Below are 20,353 nucleotides of genomic sequence, written 5' to 3' on the forward strand. Positions count from 1 at the left end.
GCCCGGAGCGAGCCCGCAGCAAACTGCCCCGGCTCTGCGCTGGGCCCGGCTGAACCGCGGCCAGGGCCTGCTCCCCTAAACCGCGCTGAGGGCGTCGTGCACGCTGCATTGCTACGGATTTTTCTACGCGGGTCTGAAATGGTGTATCTCTGTGAATGTATTCGGGTGTCCCTGTCGCCCCCCCACCCCCCCTTGCTAAGGGACACGCACTTGTGCAGCACCTGCTCTCTCTTGTCCCGGCGCGGCCCGCGAGATGACCGTGCTCCTCCCAAGCCCCCCCGAGCCGTGATGGCTGCCCGGGCGCCCGCCGCTGCTGGAAGGCAGCGCCCGCGGCAGCGCTAACGGCCACGCCTGGCCGCGGTGCTTCACCCCTTTTAAACGATTATCCAGGCGCAGCGCCCGCTCCTCGCCTTCACGGCGGCAAGGAAGCGGGGCGCGCTGCTGCGGCGCTGCCGGCGCAGCTGGAGGCGCCGCGGCGGAGGAGGCGGAGCGGCGGCGGCGGCCGTTCCCCCTTCAACCGCCGCCGCGGCCCAGTCGCCGGGGCCATGGGCGAGCGCCGGGGCCGCGCGGCGCTGCCGGAGGCGGCCGGGCCCGAGCGGGTAAGGGCGGCCGCCGCGGGGCCCTGGGCGGCCGTGGGGGCCTTGGGCGGAGCCGGGGGACCTGCCCGGGCCGGGGCCGGGGCCGGGGCCGGGGCCGGGGCCTGGGCTGGCTGGGCCCTGCCGCTTCCCTCCTCGGCCCTAGGCCCTGGCCCGGCTGTCTGAAAGCTGGGGCCACCTGCCAGCTGGGGGTGGCCTTGGGGGCCACCGCCTCCGAGCGGTGCCGGGCGCGGGGGGCCGACTGCCCGGGGGCTGCCGGCGCGCCTCAGGTCAGCGTCGCCTTTCCTCGTGCTTCGGAGAGCGCTTCCCCCCCCCCTTCCTAAACTTAAACGTGGTTGAGCGCTTAGAGGAGATAAAAACGGGAGAGGCAAGCGCTGTGGCTTGGGAGGGTTGCGATAGTTGTCGTTTCGCGACTGCAGAGAGTACTAAAAAAAATAAGCATACTAAATAACGACAGTGATCCAGGATTTGGAGCCTAGCTGCGTTGGCACCTGCTTTCCCGTTCAGATACAAGGAGGTCACAATCTGCTGTTAGTTTAGCAGGGCCCAGGAGCTTCGAAGCAAGTTGGTCTGCTATTCTGCAGTGGTACAAATACTGATTAAAAGCCGTCCCCAGCTCTGAAGAGTTTACTGCCTAAATAGGTATCGCACGACAGGTCAGGTGCAGAGATATCGTGCAGCAGGTCGGTGGCCGGAGGCACTGGGATCTGTTCAGATCCACAGCCATTGCTCCGGGAGCAGAAAACTGGGCTGCCTGTCGTCTTGTAGGGACATAGGAGCTTGAAAATCGCCTGTAGCTTGCTTTATGTAGAGTGATTTTGGAGTCCATTTTTTATCTGTCATCATGTCATCGCCATGTTCTGCTGGGAGTCGTCTCGCTGAGGTTCACCTGGGCTTGCCCGAGTCCTTGCTTCCCAGAGTGAGCTGGGAATTTGCAGGGCCGGATGGAAGAAGCTTCAATTTAGGCAAGTCAGCTTTTCTTCCTCCCCATCCATAGGAGCTGTGATAAATGGAAGGCCTTAGCGTTACCAGACAGGCCTGTCTTTGTGGCCCTGGTGGACCTGGCCAACCTTGCCAGCACTACTCTTTTCCTCTTTCCTTAGCTATAACTAACACCTGTAGCTGAAGTACTTGTGGATGCATCCTGACAGCTTTTGCTGTGGGGTCATGGTTGTATACATGCATATGTTTACTATTTCCTAGTTTGCTGAATTTAAAATTCTTGGAAGCAACTTTAGTACTACCAGTTGGTCTTAGTACGTGCATTGGTGTTTTATTGACGTCAGCAGAGAAGTTTATCTCCAATAGTTGCAGAATAGCTGGGAGATGTGTGTTTGGCTCATGCTGACTGAATGGAAAATAGCGTAGTCTCGTTGTGAGATTGGGTACTCTTTGGTATTGTGATGAATGTTTGCTCTGTTTTATGCACCGTTGTGAGGTGAAGGACAAACCCACCCAGGATGCTGGATGGAAGCAGGAAGCAGATAGGCTTTCTGAATGTGGAGGCAAACTGGGGAGACCATCTCTGCTAATGCCCCCAGCCAGGAAGGTAGGACCAGGAGTGCGTTGTGCTCCTACAGTGAGGGCTGCCAACTGCTCTGAAACTCCAGCAGTGGTCAGAACATGACGTGTATCAGAAACTGAAACTAAAGGAGGATTTTCTTCCATGAGGTTTCAGATGAGTTGTACCAAGAAGTGTACTGATTAACAAACAGACTAGGTAATAAGTATTACTGAGATGAAACTTTGCTAAGAGGGATAGTACCCAAAACTAGGAGAGGCAATACCTGCTCTGGAGCCAAGCAGCACATGCCTGCTCCTTTTTGGAGTTTGCAGGCATGCAAAACTCTCCTCTGTCTCCAACAGGGATTATATGATATGGGAGGTGGGTTGAGAGGCACATTCCAGTATGATGTATTCTGTAGGGTTTGACTCTTCCTTTGTTTTTAGTTTTATTTATCTATTTATTTATTCTTTTAAATCCACACCACTTTATTGTTCTGCATTGTGGCCCTTCTCAGGGTCACAAGATCCCTTTGAGTCTGCTCCTGGAAGCCATCCTTCTGCTTCCCAGCCATCAAGACCTCCTGTTAGGGTGCGTACACTGCTTCATGGACCTTTTCATCTTTTGCTACTTTTCTGTCTTTACTGTGCATTGACAGTGTTTCTGGTGGGTGTTGGCCCCTCTGTCTGTGGCCTGTGGCACAGTGGCAGCTAAAGGCCATAAGGAAAATCACAAATACTTTTTGCTTCAGTGTTAGTCTTCACTTTTCCTGCCTTACTGGAATTGCTATTTGCTCTTTCTGTGCTCTGCTGTACTTCCACATGCTAAAAGTGTTTTCCAAATTATCTCTGTATGTTATGGATCCAGCATACTGGTTTTTGAATGGCTCAGGTAGCTTTAGTAACTGCTAGTGCATCCTCTTAGGCTAAAATTAATACTTGGGGGTAGTCCCCATGCAATATTGAAGGATTTTGCTCAGGAAAACAGTGGACTAATAAGGAAGCCTTACAGTGTTGCCTTTCACAGGGATGACAGCTGATGCAGAAGTAGATGGAAGGACTAGCTGTGTGGCAGGCCCTGGGGGCATAAGCGCTGAGGCAGAATGCAGTCCCCTAGGATGCTTGAAACTCTCCCCTGTTCAGCAGCGCCCCTGCAGGGTGATGTTGGAAGAATTGTCTCATGTAGTTGAGTAATAACCTAAAATATAATAAACTGGTAAAACTGTAAACCATGATATGGTTTTTGCTGCATTTTCGGTAGGAATCTATGGTAAATATGCCTGTCATGCAATACGTACATATATATATATATACATATATATATATATATATATATATATCTTTAAATGTGGGCAGCACCAATAAGTGATAGAATTATTTTACTTTGGGGTACTTTCCAAACTGAACTAAAGGTTTACCTTTTAGCGTGTGAAAAGTTGCAAGAGGACTGGGTAGAGATAGGACCTTGCCAGTACCTAAGGTGGTGGAAGCAGTGGTGTTTGAACACCTTTTGCTCCCCTTCCCTGCTATATTATAATACATTGTATAATGTTTATTGTAAGTTATCCTCTACAGCTGTGTCAGTAGGATCTCAGATCTCAAGGTGTCCTGCTGATTAAGCTTTTGATGATAACTGTGAGGTCAACGGCACTTTTTGGAGAGGTTGCAGCATACCGTCCTGACAGCTTGTCACCACATCTGTCTTCAGTAGGTGTTTGGTGGTACGTGTCACATGGATGGTGTTAGGCACTGATCACAGGAGCCGATGGCCCTGCTCTTGCTGCTGTTCCCTGGCATATCTCCTACGTGTCAATCTTCCTCTGGTTCTGCTGGGCTCGTAGGTCTCTGAAGGAGCGTTCTGCCCTGGAGTTGATGGGGAGCCTGCGTGCGTGCCGGTGCGATGTACTTCCTCCTGGGGATGCGTAGCTCCAGGCGTGGGGGCTTCGTGCTACCTGCTTTTGAAAGGAGAAACACCTTACTTTGGGGCAGCGTTTTGAGGAAGGAGGACTGCAACCGGACGGACTTCAGAACAGTACCAAGCGTGTGGGCTGTGCTCTGCCTTGCATCCTGTGGGATGCTGTAGGGCATAGTAAATCACTGTATTGTCTATGTGAACCTTAAGGGAAAGAGAATTGCTATGAGATAGAGCTGTTTTGTGTAAGACAGGACTGATCACTGTGATCCAAATGACAATTTTTTTAGGAGAGTCCATGTGGGCCTAAGAACTTTGAAGTAACAGCTGAATTAATTTGAGACAGCCTTGGAAGTGAACTCTGGATAGATATGGTTGGCAGCTAGTGGTAGGTGACCTTGCACGTGTTCCCGCAGTATACACTACCGCGGTGTTTGCTCTCTGCTCCCTGGGCTCTGAGTGCAATTGTGATTTCCTCCTCCTACCGCAGAAAGACTTTCTCTTTTGCACCGAAGTATCAAACACTTCCTGGCACCTGGCAGGAGGACAGTATGTTTAAATTGTGCTAGATAGTGCCAGGCAGAAAGGCAGTGTTCCTGGCCGCAGAGAGGGCATATGGAGGGCCAAAGGGCAAGTACCCTGGGAGAGGGTAATGTCACCCCCTGCGGGGGGCAGGTGAGTGTCTCCATGATGAGGATGGCTTTTAGGCCCTGCCGTCATGATACAGGGAAGCCGAAGGAAGGCAGTAACTGTGCCCTTAACCACAACTGTGCTCTATCTGCAGAACTCCTCTTCGGGTGCCCTTGAAAATGGTTTGAAACCTAATGAAGAGCCCCTTCTCAGGAAAAATCCCCATCGATTTGTCATCTTCCCCATCCAGTACCCAGACATATGGAAAATGTATAAACAGGCTCAAGCTTCCTTTTGGACAGCAGAAGAGGTGAGCTCTGGGGCCCGTGGGGTGGTGCAAGGCTCTTGGACAGGGATCCTGGCATTTCATTCCTGGCTTTGCTGCTGGTTTGTGTTTTGTAACCTTGGGTGGAATTAATTTTATTGAACATCAGGTGTCTGCAGCTGAGGAAGGCTTTCTTCATAGTCAGTGGAAAGAAAGACACTTCCACAGGGCAAATCAGCTGACGTGTTTTTGGTGTCCAGTTTAGGTTGAGGTGGAATTGCATTCAAGGGAACCTCTTTTCTGACTATAGAATGAGTCTAAATCAAATTTGAGGATCTGTATGTGTGAGTGTATGTGTGTATATATATGCGAGTGTGTGTGAGTGTACACCCCCTTCTCCCCACACACACACATTGTGCTATGGTTTCTGAACTTCAGTGTTCTGATTCTCAGAGTGCAGCTACCTCCTTGCCTATATAAAATATTCTGAGCAATTTTATGAGAATGCTCATAATTAGGTACTTATTTTCCAGAAAGGTGATGATAACTGGGGACACTGCAAAAAAAAAAGCCTCTAATTTACTCCAGAGCACCCTGGTTAGATGCTATCCCTGTATTATAAAGCAAACTGTAAGTTAAGACACTTTGTTTTCCCTGAGGTCACTGGTTAGGCAGACCCGAGTAGTGCTGTCTTAGCTAGCTGCACGGAGACTTCGCAACGCCGTGCTGAGCTAGAGCGATCCCCTGCAGGTGAGTGGGGTGTTCAGCTCAGAGCTTCGGTGGTCTTTGGTCTTCTGTGAGCAGTGACCTCCAATTGCTGAGGGATAAACTGAAATCACCGACCGACTCTAAATAGGCCAGAAATTATAATGGGATGAAATGAGTTTGTCTGTAGAAGTGTTATGCCATTCCCTGCCAGGGAAACTTGTCCTGTGTCACTAGAAGTTGATTTAAGCTGTAAGAAGCATTTAAACTCCTGTCTGATAGCATTGCTCTTTTACTGTATTAGTGGTTCCTTCTCATACTGCCCTACCATGTGTCGGCCTATTCCCAGCTGAACTGAAAAGTTAATAGGGAGTGTGTGTGTATATGTGTGTATGTATATATATAATATTAAATGTGTATGTATATATAATATGTGTGTGTATCTATATGTATATACACACGCATGTGTACCTGCTGTATACATATGAATATATATAGTATTTCTGAAAACTACAGACAGACCTATAAATTTTTATACCTATATATTTACATATATATGCATTATAGATACTTATATATGTAAACACATGTATGTTATATCTACATATATAAAAACATTTTTAGGTCCGTTGATAGTTTTCACATCTGGCCCTACTTAACTGCTGCTGTGGTTCAAAACTCCCTCAAAACAAACAAATAAACAAACAAAAAAGGCCTATGCTAAGGAAGTTGTGGTTTTTCTACCGTGGCTACAGTTCAGTCTTCTAGAGGAGAGCAGTTACACAGCATTTGCCCAGGGCTGTTCTTGGGAGGGATGGAGGGTGAACACCTGTCAAAGGCAGAAATGCCCTCAGTGCATCTTCTGGCACACCTGGCTGTAGGTTTCTTGCAATATCAACGTTCTTTGCAAGTAGAATATTAAAGCATCTCGGATTGAGCTCTGCGTATTGATGCATGTTCATACTCATGCCAATGAGATACTGATATTTTTCATAATCTGATTTATTTATAATTCAAAAATTAATACTGTTTTTTTTTTTTTATTCCAAATCATTTCCCAAAATGTGGAAAGCTGCTATGTAAAAGTAAATTAATCCCTTTTTCAGTAGAAATATTGTTGCTGAAGTTTTAGGCCTTCTAGGATTGGAACCCTGAAAGGTTTTACGTTTGCTATGTGTTTCAGAAGATTCACACTTGTTTGTGGGGAAGTAAGCTGCAAAACAGTCACATGAAGTTACAGTTACAGAAACAGAGATACTGCAGTATCTGGTGTACATTTTACATGTATTAAAATTCTTTATAAGTAAAGATTTGACAGCAGACTCCAAAATCCTGCCTCAGTGGTTTGACTATGCTGCTTTTGTTCTTGCAAAATTACAAACACAGAAGGGTAGTAATGTTTTTCTTCTTCTTTTCATTAGGTTGACTTGTCAAAGGACCTGCCGCACTGGAACAAGCTAAAAGCAGATGAAAAATACTTTATCTCTCATGTTCTGGCCTTTTTTGCAGCCAGTGATGGAATTGTAAATGAAAACCTGGTGAGAAAGCTTTACAGAGAGCCTAAATGCTTACTCATTTTTATTAGCAAGCGTCTTTTCACTTTGGTGATCTCATATCAGTGCCATAATTTTGTTATTGAATGTGTAAACTTTCTTCTCACCATCATCTCACCTTTGCCAAGGGAAATAAGCAGCTTATTCTGCTAGGATGAGTGTCTGAATTAAATTAGGTCAACTCTGGTCAGCAGGACTCCAAATTATGTCATTCTTGGACACAGTTTTTTAAGTCCAGCCTTCTGACTGACAGTGTTGATCTGCATTTCTCAATGAATTAATTAAACTCCATGCTCCTTCATGTAATTGTGCTACAGCAGAAGCAGGAGGAGAATTGAGCTATGCCCTCCTCAGCTTTTTTGTTTTGGTAAAACCTCTTTTGCCCTCACTAAATGGCATCCTGGAATCTTTCTGGGCTATAAATGGGTGCTACTGAAGTGCTGGGGAAATCTCCTCTTTCTGTTGAAATCAATTCTGGAATGCAGTATGTCTCATCCCCGGATTACCTCTGGTATCTGAGTGGAAATACTCATTTTAGATCTTCAGCATCTTGAACACGTAGAATATGTCATGAAATATATACACACATACTATGAACATGTCATTGTCATATGGTTTATTTTTTTCAATAATGAACAAAAAGTCTGAGGCTTTGTTCGATGTGAAGTTTTTATTGTTGCGATATTTTGCTGTTCCCCTCCTGTGTGTGTGTGTGCTGTCATGCTTCACTGCACTTTTCTATGCAGTATGCATAGCAGATGTACTTCATCTTGCTTTCTTTAATTTCTTCTGCACCACACCTGGCTTTGTGACATAGCTGTTCATAAAATAGGGCTGAAATGTCCCCATCCTTTCTCCGTGGTAAAGATCAATCATATCTCCTATTAGGCTCGAGAGTGCCAGTATTACTGTACTCATTGGTATGCTTCTTTTTTTTGTTGGTAGGTGGCGCGTTTTAGTCAGGAGGTGCAGATCCCAGAAGCTCGTTGTTTCTATGGCTTTCAGATCCTTATTGAGAATGTTCACTCAGAGATGTACAGCTTGCTTATAGACACTTACATCAAAGATCCTGAGAAAAGGTAATTATCTGAATGTGCTACAGACCCGTGGGAAATGTTGTCCAGTCCAGGGGCACAGTGGCTGGGCAGCAGCTGCGTCCTTCTGTTTCACATTGACGTAGTGTTGGAGTTGGAGACGGTTGGTTAAAGCTTTCTAGGTCTGCCTCCCTGACCCCCAAAACGGAGAGAAGTATTACTGACCAACGAAAGTCCATGAAAGTGTTGAGAAGGTTAGTTAATATTTGTATAGGGTTTTGATTGTAAGAAATGCAGACTGTGTGAACTGTTGTTAAAGATTAGACAAGTCCCCTCTGGTTACTGTGCTCCTGAGGTGCCTGTTCTCACATCAGCAAAGGATCTGCCTCTATGAATTTAGTGCTCTTTACCCAACTGGGGTTGGTAATATATGCTAACCAATGTATTACTTCCTTTTTTTTTTTAATGGTTGGTGCTTTTCCATACAACTTGAGCTATTAATTTTAAAGTACTGAGTTTTTTGGAGAGACCCATCACCTTTGTCACCTGGAGATCTGCCTAGTCCAAATGATAATACCTTTGAAAAGAAGCACTTCCCCTCAGAGACTGTGCTATGGCAATGGGCAGGCAGAGCCCAGTTTCCTAGAGTGGCATCCTGTGGGGTGAAGTGTTGTCCTCCATCCTCAAGGCACAAGGCTATTGGGAAAGCTGCAAGGTTTTCTTTCAGCTATTTAGCATGGGAACAGAGACTGCGCTTGTGGGAGCTGTGTCCAGTTCTTTTTGTGGAAAAAGGAAAGATGGACGTTTTCATGGAACTGGGAAAGGTGAGGTTTAGCTTCTTGAGCAGGGACTAGCAACCAGCTGGCTTGGAGTATGAGAGGCAGCATGGCCTGGTGGATGGACGGGCACTTCTTCGATAGGTAGGAGGCCCGTGTTTGCTTCCTGTCTCTGCAGCTCACCTTCTCTGAGACCTTGGGTAGATCCCTTCCCCTTTCTGCCCATGTGCTTCTGTCTGTGCCCTGTTATCAGAGATCACACGGTCTTTAGGGTAACGACTGTCTCTGATTTAGTTCAGAGCCTAGCATGGTGGGTTCCACTGCCTGTTGGAGCCTGTAGAGACATCCAGAACAGGTAAATCACTTTTGTGTGATTACTCTGATGTTTTATTTGTTTCCTTTTATAGGGATTTTTTATTTAATGCTATTGAAACAATGCCTTGTGTCAAGAAGAAGGCAGATTGGGCTCTGAAGTGGATTGAAGACAGAGAATCTACTTTTGGTGTGTAGCCTCTTAAAAGTTGTTTCTGTTGCACATGCCACAAACTAAACCTCTGGGAGTGAGCTGCAGTCCTGGAATGTGAAACAAAATTTTCCAGAGGTGATGCAGTGGCTTTGTGGGTCTCCTGGTTTAATTAAAGGACTAGAAATAGCTTCTGGTGAGCATATATGTTTTAATCTTCAGATAAAGCAACACAGTAGTGGGGATGCCCACAGGAATCACAGCTTGAAGTGCTTGTGGGTTCCTCTGTCTATCTTTTTTTCTTCATACCAAGCAACCCTAGCTCTTTCAATCTTTGCTTGTAGATCTTGTTTCTTAGACTTCTGATTCTCTCTTCCAGTTGGTTCCTGTCTTGTACTCTATTATTCAAAACTGGATGGCTGAAGTCTGACAAGTCCAGCCTAAAATGGAAGACTTACTCCACGTTCTCATAGACAAACCCCTGTGTGACATTAGCCTTTTTTGCAACAGCATGATTGAGTCTGGGCAAAATCCAAGAATGATCTGCTTCTGGTGTTACTGGCTTGCTCGTGGGACCATGTTTCCAATATCCTCTCTCATCTCAGAGCTGCCACGCTGTTTCAGCTTCTGACAGCCTGATACAGGACGTCCTTTCTAGCGTTCTGCGTCCAGCTTACGATGCTGACTCTGAAAGATATGTTGTAGTTGAAACGAATAATGGGCAGACTCTGGTGGATTTCCTAAACCAAACACCCTGTGTGCTTAGGGACTGGATAGGAGATGGAGAGATTCAGACAGACTAACAAAATACATCTGGGTATTGCTCTCCCTCAGCATCTGTTGTACACAGCACTTGTTTGAATGGGCTTCCCTTTGTAGTCATAGATTGTCCTGTCCTGGAGCCTTCTCTCCAGTTTGGCTTTTCCTGCCCTGTGCAAAGTCTCCTTTTCATCTCCTCCACTGAGCTCACATCAGCACGAGGTGCACGAGGAATCAGAAGGTTTCTTAAGTTAACGAGCAATGTCTTTTGTTTCTCCAAACATCCTGCGTCCTATCCAAACGTTTTGGATTTTTTTTCTTTCAAAGTACATTTCTGCTCTTCTGTTTTTCCACCTTATTGGGAAAGTTTCCCAAATTTAAGATGTTCTTGGACCCAGGTTTTACATTTATGGAATATGAGATCAACAGGGAGTGGCTGGCTTGCTTGGTGTTTCCTTCCAGAGAGGGTACCTGACCTGCGGCAGCATTTCTCTAGGTTTGGCTGATTTCTTATGCTGAGGGTTCAGTTCATGTACTTGTTCTGTGGACTCTCAGCATGCACAGAGATCCCAAATTGCACTTGGATTGGTGCTGCTGATGGGAGATTTTGCTTCAGCACGACTCATTTATATGATAGCTAGTCAGGTGGAATGTAGCAAAAAACATACTGGTAGTCAAGATTGCATTTCATTCATCATCTGTTGTATGAGCAATCTCCCTCTTCTCATCTCTAAATGTAACCTAGGAGATTTTTAGTGTTTGAAGATAAATTCTTTCCTTATAAACTTAAAAGTATCAACAGAAGTTACCATGGCTCTGCATGCTTTTCTCCTAACTTGAGTTTTCTTCAGATGAGCCAGCAGATGGCGTTTGCATCTCGTTAAAGTGGGACATCTGATTTTTTGGGGGATGTTTATTTATTTATATATTTTAAAACAAACAGAAAAATCTGTGCAAATCTCATGAGGAAGAGGCACTGGCACTTAGTACAAAAGCCATTCACTTTGGAATATACCTAGGGATCTTGTGTAGTTGTTTAAAATAAAATATGTGGAATGACGTATCTTCACCAAGCAGTCAGATGATCCTGTAATCTAAAGAAATACTTTCCTGTAGGAGAACAGGAAAAAACTTTAGGGGAGACTGGGACCAATAATGCTATGATTTCCTTGGATGAGAGGTGAGATAACAGCACAAATAACAATTTGTTGTATCTTGGTGAATTATGTTCTGTATTCTTTCACTCCTTATAAGAAAATGCCTGTAATGAAGGTTCCTGAGGAGCAGAAGTTAAGGTGTTTTGTCTGTTTTACAGGAAGTGAGCTTCTCTGTTCTGTATGTTAATTACACAGCCATTTTCCTGCCTTTTAGGAGGAAGATGTAGGGGTACAAGTGTCTTAGCTAGTTTGGACCATTATGTTTCCCTTCTGACCTTTTGTGGCAGTTTTCAGTGGGTGTCCTGGTTCTTCTGTGCTGCTGTGTGTGTGTGTGTGTCTGTGTGTGGTTAAGTGCTGTTGCACCTGTAGGCCCTGTGTGCTTCGGGATGTGCTGAAAGATGTGGTCAGATAAGGCACCTGGTGCCACAGTGGGGTTACCTCTCCTCCAGTATTGGTCTGTCTGATGCAAATGATTAGTCTTGGTAACGAGCAGTGTACTGTTTTGTGCCTAACTGCAAGTGTGTTACATTAAACAGGTGAGAGGGTGGTTGCCTTTGCTGCAGTTGAAGGGATCTTCTTTTCGGGTTCCTTTGCTGCTATATTTTGGCTGAAGAAGAGAGGCCTGATGCCTGGACTGACTTTCTCCAATGAACTTATTAGCAGAGATGAGGTAATTTGTCATGTCCTACATATTGTCTGGGGAGGGAGCGAGTTTCCAGTAGAAGGGTGGAATTTTTTTCATAAAGATCCCACAGTCCTGCCAGAACAGCCCACCTCTGTTGGTGGGCAGGGTGGGAGGGAAGCTGGCGCAGGGCAGAAGAGGGACAAAGCAGGTGAGTGGCTGCAGAAGCAGTGGTGGGGCAGGAAGCAGCGAAAAGAAAATCCAGCAGCGCCTAGGGGCATGTTCCTAGGTAGGACAGAGCCCTCATAACATTTGCAGTGCCAAAGGGCAAGGAGATGGTTTGGAATTGCACAGCCTCTGACTGCAGTGTAGGCTTGCTTGGCAAGGACCTGGCTTGCTTGTGACTCTGAGCCTGCCTCTGGCTTAACTACTTTGGTCAGGCTCAAGCAGCCTCTTTGTCCCACTCCCTTTCTCCCTCCAGTTGTGGGTCCCAGGGCTTGCAGATAGCCTTCTGCATTGCTTGGCCAGCTGCAGGCGCGTTACTGCAGAAGCGGCAGATCTTGTTCCTCTCCGTGTGCTGACGTTACTGCACTGGATCTCATGGATGAAGCTGCTACAGGTCTGCATTAGAGGGGAGAGCTTTTTAGCTTAAGATGTGATGTGTCAGAGGGGCTACGTGCCAGTACGCTGAATGTAACAGGCCTCGTGCTAACAAACACCCTTTCTTTTCACTGCTTCCTGGACTGCTGTCTGCCAACTGGCAGTCCTTCCTTATGGCTGGGGCATGTCTATAAGGCACGACACAATTTATGGCACTGCCAGCACTGAAAAAGCTGAAAGACCAGTTTTATTTGCAGTATAAATGTGATGGCTGAACTTACCATAATTGATCTAAAAGGATAAAGAGCTTTATCATAATGGAAGTAAGCTCCGTGGCTTAGATAAATTGATTGGCAAGGAGGCATCTTACAAGATGCCTTTAAATAAAAGACATTTATTGAAGAATGTGTTATGACAGGAAAATAAAACCAAACAATCCTTCAGCCTTGACCTTTCTTATGTCTCCTGTTTCTGTGAGTCATTATGAGCTGATTCATTCAAGTGAGGAAGTACTTCTTTGTTAGAAAGATGACTTGCAGATGAATGAGATGTAAAAGCCTCTACACATCAATGTAACCATACTTCTCTGCAGTGTCCAACACCAAAAGACTTGGTTTTTTTTTGAGCTCCAGTGGCATGATTCCAAATGCATAGCTATTAATTATGAGGAGTAAGACATGGTCCACAAAGCACTTGCATTAAAAAACCAGGGAGTACTGCTAGAAAAGCAGCAGCAATAAAAAATACCTTCAATAGAAAACTGCACAATGAGCTATTTTTTGATGCACCTAAACAGATAAATGATCAATGCTCAATATATTACTGAGCCACAGGCTCTGTTCCCAGCCTTTTCTTTGAGTCAGTGTAGCCTCTGGTTCTTAAAGGCCCAAAGCTGCCAGGAGCACCAGTGAGCAAGGTGCGCCAGTGTGGGTGAGAAGCCAGTCGCGTCCTGGATCCTGCTGGTGCCATTGCCCAGAGGAGACCGCAGGAAGCCCTGCCGTGGGCAGTTAACACAGTTCCTAGAGGGGGAGTATTTCCCAGCTTACTTTGTTTCAGGGCTGTTTTATGACTTGAAGCTTGAAGATTTCATAGCCTTGCTGGAAAAGATTTGCTTCTTGGTTTTGTTTTAACTGTTGTTAATGAAAACACTGGATTGTCTCGTTGCCCGTAGCCTGCTGAATCCTTTTGACTGGTTTTTGCTCTGAACATGCTCTTGTGGTACTCATATGCTTTAATCACCATATAGTAGTAAAGAGGAGACAGAGGGTGCCACAGTGCTCTGTAGTCTGGCAGAGGTGGGTATGGCTGAAGCCAGAGGCTGGAAGCTGCAGCCAGGCAAGCTCAGCTAGAAATCAAGGTATGTCTTAGAGCAGCAGTCTGATAACCACCCTTAGACCCTGGTGGACTGCTTGTCCCCTCATGTTGTATGCTGGCTAGAAGCTTTTCTGGAAGTCTTGAGAATGGGTGTAATTTATCGGGCTCCATGCAGGATAGCTAGGTGAAAGTAGAGGCTTGTATTTGATGTGTTAGGTTGGAGCACTGTAGTCTTAAATATTACAAACCTATGAATGTTGTGGTAGCAAATTTTTCACAGTAACTGCACATTGTGTGGAGAAATGTTTTGTTAGTCTTGGATTTGGTTACTCTAATCAGAACTGACCTTTTTGAAAATGCTAGGAGGAGACACAGGGGAAGAAATGCTAGTAAAAAGAACTTAAAACAAATACTTCCATATAAGTATTTCAAAGCTGAGAGTGTGTAAACAGCTTATGTTAACTGACGGATACATTTGTGGGTCCTGATGCGGGAGTCTTTCTGCAAAGCTCCCTGATAGGAGGCAGGAACCCAGCAGGGTTCTGCATAAAATCCTTTACGGTAGAGCAGTTCTCAAAATATTTACCTGAATGAATTGGAGAAAAATGCATGCTGATAGTTATTTTGGCATAGATGTATTGGATTTCAAATGTTAGTAATTGGATAGTAAATGATAAGTGCCCTTATGGGTCTGCTGCATGCAGTAACATTGGGACTGTCATGAAGCAGGAGACTAGGAAGCTTAAGGCTAAACGAGGCTGCCTCAAAATAAGAGCACTGCACAGAGGTGGGAAAAACTGTGTTTTTTTTTTTCATTTGGTTCTCTGATATTTCAGGGTCTACACTGTGATTTTGCTTGCCTAATGTTCCACTATTTAGTGAACCGACCATCAGAAGAGAAGGTCCGTGATATCATTGTTAACGCAGTTGAAATTGAGCAGGTAAGCCTGGCCAGGTCAGGGCCATGGGCAACACAGCAAGAATTTTATGTGCAAAAAAAGATAAGAAAAACCCTTTGAAATTTCCCATATTTAATACTTGGCTCAGGCCTGGATCCCTGATGCATTCTACCATCTTTTCCCTCTTCCTTAGCTGTGGGAATAAAAGGCAGAGACTTTCTGATGCAGCTGTCAAGTAACTGTGAGAAGCTGAAGCTGGCAGCTAGGTTTCCTCTTTAATGACAAAAATGAAGAAAGGAGAAGAGTGTGTTAAACCCCATCCTTCCTGGATCCCTGTCTCTCCCTACTAGTATATACATACCTTCATCCTCCATGAGAGCATAGGGCTTGTTCTGGCCAAATGTACAGCTCTGTGTTCTCACTTTTTTTGAAGTTGCTGTCAGATCCTTTCCCATGAAGTGCTAACAGTCTTTAACTACAGGTTTTTGCACTGCTGAGTGTTTTGCACAATCATAGTTTACTTCCTCCCATTGTCATCTTACTACTGCCATGATGATGAATACCTCAACTTTGCTGTGTAACACTGACAGGTATTGCCTCAGTGCCTAAACATGTGCAAGGCTGGGTTCAGCCCTCATACATCACTATCCCCTCTGATTTGCCATTCTATAATGGCTGGAAGCCAAGGAAAACTGGAGATTTCTGGGTCTATTTCTGTTCCCACTGGTAAGGTCTCTAGGTTCTATGGAACTTGGAGGTAAACCTGTCACTGAAGCTTGGGATTTTTTTTTTTTTTAAGTCACTAATAAAAATTCATGTGCTTTTTTCAGAAAGACTTGGTAAAAATAAAGCAAGATTCAAGCAACTACTGAAACAGGACAAGAGACACTTGTTGAGTTCAGCGATTCTAGTTATTTATTCAGGCAACTGCCTGGGGAGCCTGGAATATCACAAATTGTGTTACTTTGAGGGATAGGTGTCTTCTCTCCTTTTCCCACTCTTAAATTTCATTTCTCTAAATGTCACCTGTGTTTTAACTTCTAGGAATTTCTAACAGAGGCGTTACCTGTAGGTCTAATTGGAATGAATTGCACTTTGATGAAACAATATATTGAATTTGTTGCAGACCGGTTACTTATGGAGCTTGGGTTCTCAAAGGTAAGAGATGAAATTGCCAGAAATGCTGGCCTCCTAGAGCAGCCCAAGAAAGCTGTCAGCACAAAGAACTCTCTTAATGTGCCTGGGACCAGGTCACATTTAGCTGTGAGTGACAGCTGAAACCACAGCATTAATGTATGTGCTTCGTTATTTAAAAGAGCAAGAACAATTTAGGCCATTGTTTCCCTTCAGCTGCTGTGCACGTTTGTAATGGGAAACTTATGCTGTTCTCAAGCGCTGCAGTCCTAGAAGGCTAATAAGCACCTTGCATGAGTGAACTTGACCATGGACCAAACTCCTGGGGAGTGACAATGCTGAATTTGCTTAGGTAGATGCCCATAAATTCTGCAGCGTACTACAGCTAGGGGTGATCTAGTTTGAAAGGGTTTGACTTTTTTTAAAGTTGCCCTATCAGAATCACCATTGTAACAGTGTCTATCTTCCCCAGATCTTTCATGCAGAAAATCCTTTTGATTTCATGGAGAATATTTCTCTGGAAGGAAAAACAAATTTCTTTGAGAAGCGGGTTTCGGAGTATCAACGTTTTGCTGTTATGGCAGAAACAATGGACAATGTTTTCACTCTGGATGCAGATTTTTGATACCTTGACCAAGAAAGGGTGACAGTTTCCCTTTCCCCATCTCACTTCCTGCTGTGAAGTTGTCTCTAGTTCCTCTCCTGGAATTGGAGTCTACTGGAATTTTTTTTTCCTGGCTTTTCATGATCTTTGTCTGCAGAGGAAACACATTTTGCTCTGTGTCATTTCAAAAAAAAGAAAAAAGGTCATTTTTTAAAAATTTATATGACTTTTTAAAAGGATGGCCTTTTTAAGATTCCCTTGATATATCTGCTGTGATTGCCGACTTCAAACAATGACCCGGATACTACTACTTTTTTAAAGACTACATTAGTGTTTTAAGAAAGCAAGCTATGTGTTTGCCTCATATTATGGTATTTTGATCTGAAAACCAGATGAGGTATCACTCTATGTATATATGTTGCTATAAATTATTTTCATGGTTTGTATTTTCATGTTTATAGATTTGATCTAGAGTAAATACTCTTTCCTTTTTTCCTGCTGCAGAAAGAGTAATAAGTGAATTTGGAAAGATGTCAATAGGCTATGAGCTGTACAGTCTTATTAAGCCTAAGGATACAGTTTGATATCCCCATTAACCTGGGTTTTGTCTGAAGCAGTTTTCACTCTGATTGCCAACATGATGCCTACTGGTAGAAGTTTTAAGACAAAAATCATATATATTTGATTTACAGCTGTTATTAAATAGGTCAGTGTACCTTGAATGGTCCTTGGAAAGGCAAGCCTGTAAATAATGGAGTAAAAACACATCCTATAGTTTGGCTTGTGCAGCCTGCTTTTCCCTGCTTCTCTTAACAAGTGCCTTACTAAGAAGCCTGTGGCTGGGCTGAGTTGCAGCCAGCATCGGAAACTGGAACAGCTGGCTCTGGGTATTGGCTTTGCTCTCACCATTGTACTGGGTGATTTGATATTCTCCCCTTCTCAGTTTCACCTGAGCATTGATGGTGTGAGAAGGCATATCATTCCCGGGTATTATCTCTTGAGGTACTACAAACATGTGACCTGAGCTGTAAGGAAACCCCATAACGTATTGAGGTACTTTCAGAATTGCATGTTTAATGTGACCCATTGAAATGTCGTGAGAGAGCTTTTTTAGCATAAGGTATTAAACCCTTTTAAAAACAAATCTCAAAGTAGTATGGGTTATCAACATTTTGCAAATGACTGCTGTATGGTTTTTGGTGTGTTCCAGTGCCTGAAAACTTTTTAATTTCCTGATAACAGGCACAGAGAATAGAGCAGCTGAAAAACGGCTAATACGCTATAGCGATACTTGGGATGAAAAAGATAGTATTCATTTGTAGGTGAATTATTTGCAATTAGATAGGCTCACTTTTTTTTTTCCTCAAAGGTGAAGAAAGTGTATATGAACTAGATGATGGGTTCTGTTTTATTAAATCCAAGCATTTTTTCATAATATCCAGCACTTCATGTAAGAGCTTTTATAAGCGTCTGTCTTGTTGTTCCAAATGTCTTGTGCCGCTTTCAATATGCCTGGCCTAAGATGAGCTGACAGTTTAGGATTATCAGTGATGGAATGATACAAATTTATTTCCCTGCCAGCCCAGATGAGCCACGGCCCAGGCTATCTGAGTTCCTTCAGATAGATCTGTCGCGTGAGCATGGTTCCTAGTGAACAATTATCCCTGGGGTAAAAATAAGCAGCAAAACTAGCTCTTGCTTTTTCTTTGGTCTCAGCAAAAGATCATAATTTCTTAATGAGCATAAAAACAGGACAGCTCTTTTTCCTAGAGAATAGCATGCCTCATTTGCTATAAAGTATGTGGAGGGCAGGGGGGGGCCTGAAGAGTACAAGAAAAAGCTGGAACTGGTGTCACTCAGTAATGTCCTGCAATTGCAGAAGACCTGCAGGCTCCAGAGAGACAACCTAGCGCCTTTTGCAAATATTGTGTTGATGTGGGGGAAAGACAGGTCTACTGGAGAAATGGAACCTGTTTATAGTCACTAAAAGTAATAAAAACCATTTTTTTTTGGTGTTGTGACTTAAGATGAGAGTATACAAAATATGTAAAAGTTTCATATTTGAATGTCCTCAGGTTCTCTAAATGTATATGAGATACCAAAGTGTGGTTACAACCCCATTCCCCCATATATGTGTAAAATATTTATATAGTTTCAATAAAACTTGAACATGGAGAGGAATATACCTTTGTTTGTTAGTTCTGTGCTTTATTGTGAAATCTAAAATAAAATTAGGCCATGTCAGAGTAACCTGGTGTTTACAGCTTTTGGCTTGTGGGAGAAAGTTCCCTGTGCTCCATACACTGTCTTGCACTTGTGTGCTCTCCACTTGACCTTTCTTCTTCTGGGGAATGGGGTTTGCAGTCTAGGGAACTGAAAAAAAAAATTTATTTTTTCTGGGTCAAGGAGAAATTCTTGGGAGCCCCTTTAGATTCAAAGAAGAAACACTCCAGAGCTGTAATGTCGCTGGGTGCTGTTGGATAGCTGGGATGGGAGAGGAGCTACCCCTCCACCTCTCCTGGGCATGCTGGTACATACCCCTTGCTCCAGGTAGCAGCCTGGAAAGCTTGTTGCCTGTTGTTTGGGGTTAAAATGACCTTGTTCTCTGTGGCAAAGAGGTGGCTGAAGCTGTGATCTTTTCTAGGACGCCAGGAGCCATAAATTGGTATGTATGAGGGCCACCTCATGCCTGCAGTCCCCCACAAGCCTCTCCTGACCAATGGCAGAGGCTGGGTCCAGCGAAGCGCAGGGGCAGCTCCTGCCTGCCGGGGCATACTGTGGGCTGCCGGGACACAGGCTGAAGATGCCTATGGGAGCTGGCAGGGTGAGCCTGGCAAGTAGCATAAAAAAACATGTAATAACAGCCGCTCCCGTGCAGGGACCTCACTAACCCATAGGAGATACCAGAGGAAATGCAAGTGCGGCCCCTTGTTGGATGTGAGAGGTGCCTGAGGGAAGCTGCAGACTCCATCCTGTGACGGAGGGACAGGTTAAATACCGTTTGTGGCACCTGAGCCATCCCTCGCGCCACGAGCGCCAGCAGCAGAGTTGCGCAGCACCCTCCAATCCCCGGTGAGGTGCTGCTGCTTGCCCAAACTGGCTCAGTTCTGTGGGGCCTGCCTGGACCGCTGTCTTCCCCCAGCACTTGCACAACCTCCCTGCATCTGTTTCCCTCCCCGAGGGTGCCAGCTGTGGGGCTGGGCACCCTGGGTGCATCCATGCGCAGCGTTGGGGGGGCCCGGCCCCCTACCTGAGTGTCTGCTCCTCGGCTGTCGCGGCCCTGGTGGGGCCTTCTCGAGCCAAGAGGATCCCGCCTCCCGAAATCCAAAACTGCCTTTGTAGCTCCCACTGTTTTCATTCAAGCAGAGAAATTTGGGCCTTAGCAAAGGTGATGCTGATGAGCACCAGCCACAAGCACTAAATAAAACCTGAGGGCTCTGCGCCCAGCCCTGTCCTCTGCTCAGCTGCCTGCCGCATGCAAGGACCGTGGCGCTCAGAGGGGCATCAGCTGGTCCTGGTTCTTGCTGGGAAAAAGAAGAAAGTAGGTGAAGACAGGGCAATTAGCAAGCTTTTGATAAACTATTCTTGACAGCTCCTAGTTTATATTGCTGGAACGGTAAGATTTGTTATAGGCAGTTAGGATGTCCGGTGTGTGGCAGCACACCTCAAACTGCAGCTATACCCTGGCAGCTGACAGTGCACAAATCTAATCCCGCTGCGTTTTTCTTCCTCGCCTCTGACTGTTATTAAACCGCCTTCCTGGCCCTCCCCAGCATCCCACTGCTGTCAGCAGAGCTTCTCTGTGCTGAGCGGCTGAACGGGGCTGG

General features: G+C 45.2%; 1 protein-coding gene across 2 annotated transcripts; it reads left to right on the forward strand.

Moving 5' to 3' along the window:
- Nucleotides 1-475: 475 nt before the first annotated feature.
- RRM2B (ribonucleotide reductase regulatory TP53 inducible subunit M2B) lies at nucleotides 476-18,711 on the forward strand. Of its 2 annotated transcripts, none has more exons than XM_068932894.1 (9): nucleotides 476-599; nucleotides 4,796-4,951; nucleotides 7,033-7,149; nucleotides 8,110-8,243; nucleotides 9,382-9,476; nucleotides 11,890-12,023; nucleotides 14,726-14,830; nucleotides 15,833-15,946; nucleotides 16,395-18,711. In XM_068932894.1, the coding sequence occupies exons 1-9, from the start codon at nucleotides 546-548 to the stop codon at nucleotides 16,545-16,547; spliced, it is 1,062 nt and encodes a 353-aa protein (XP_068788995.1). In that variant the 5' UTR covers nucleotides 476-545; the 3' UTR covers nucleotides 16,548-18,711. The 2 variants fall into 2 exon arrangements, with proteins under 2 accessions (XP_068788995.1, XP_068788994.1); XM_068932893.1 differs by lacking the exon at nucleotides 476-599 and adding an exon at nucleotides 4,493-4,686.
- Nucleotides 18,712-20,353: the final 1,642 nt, after the last annotated feature.

The sequence above is a fragment of the Struthio camelus genome, chromosome 2 (genome assembly GCF_040807025.1).
Source record: "Struthio camelus isolate bStrCam1 chromosome 2, bStrCam1.hap1, whole genome shotgun sequence".
Classification (NCBI taxonomy): Eukaryota; Metazoa; Chordata; class Aves; order Struthioniformes; family Struthionidae; genus Struthio; species Struthio camelus.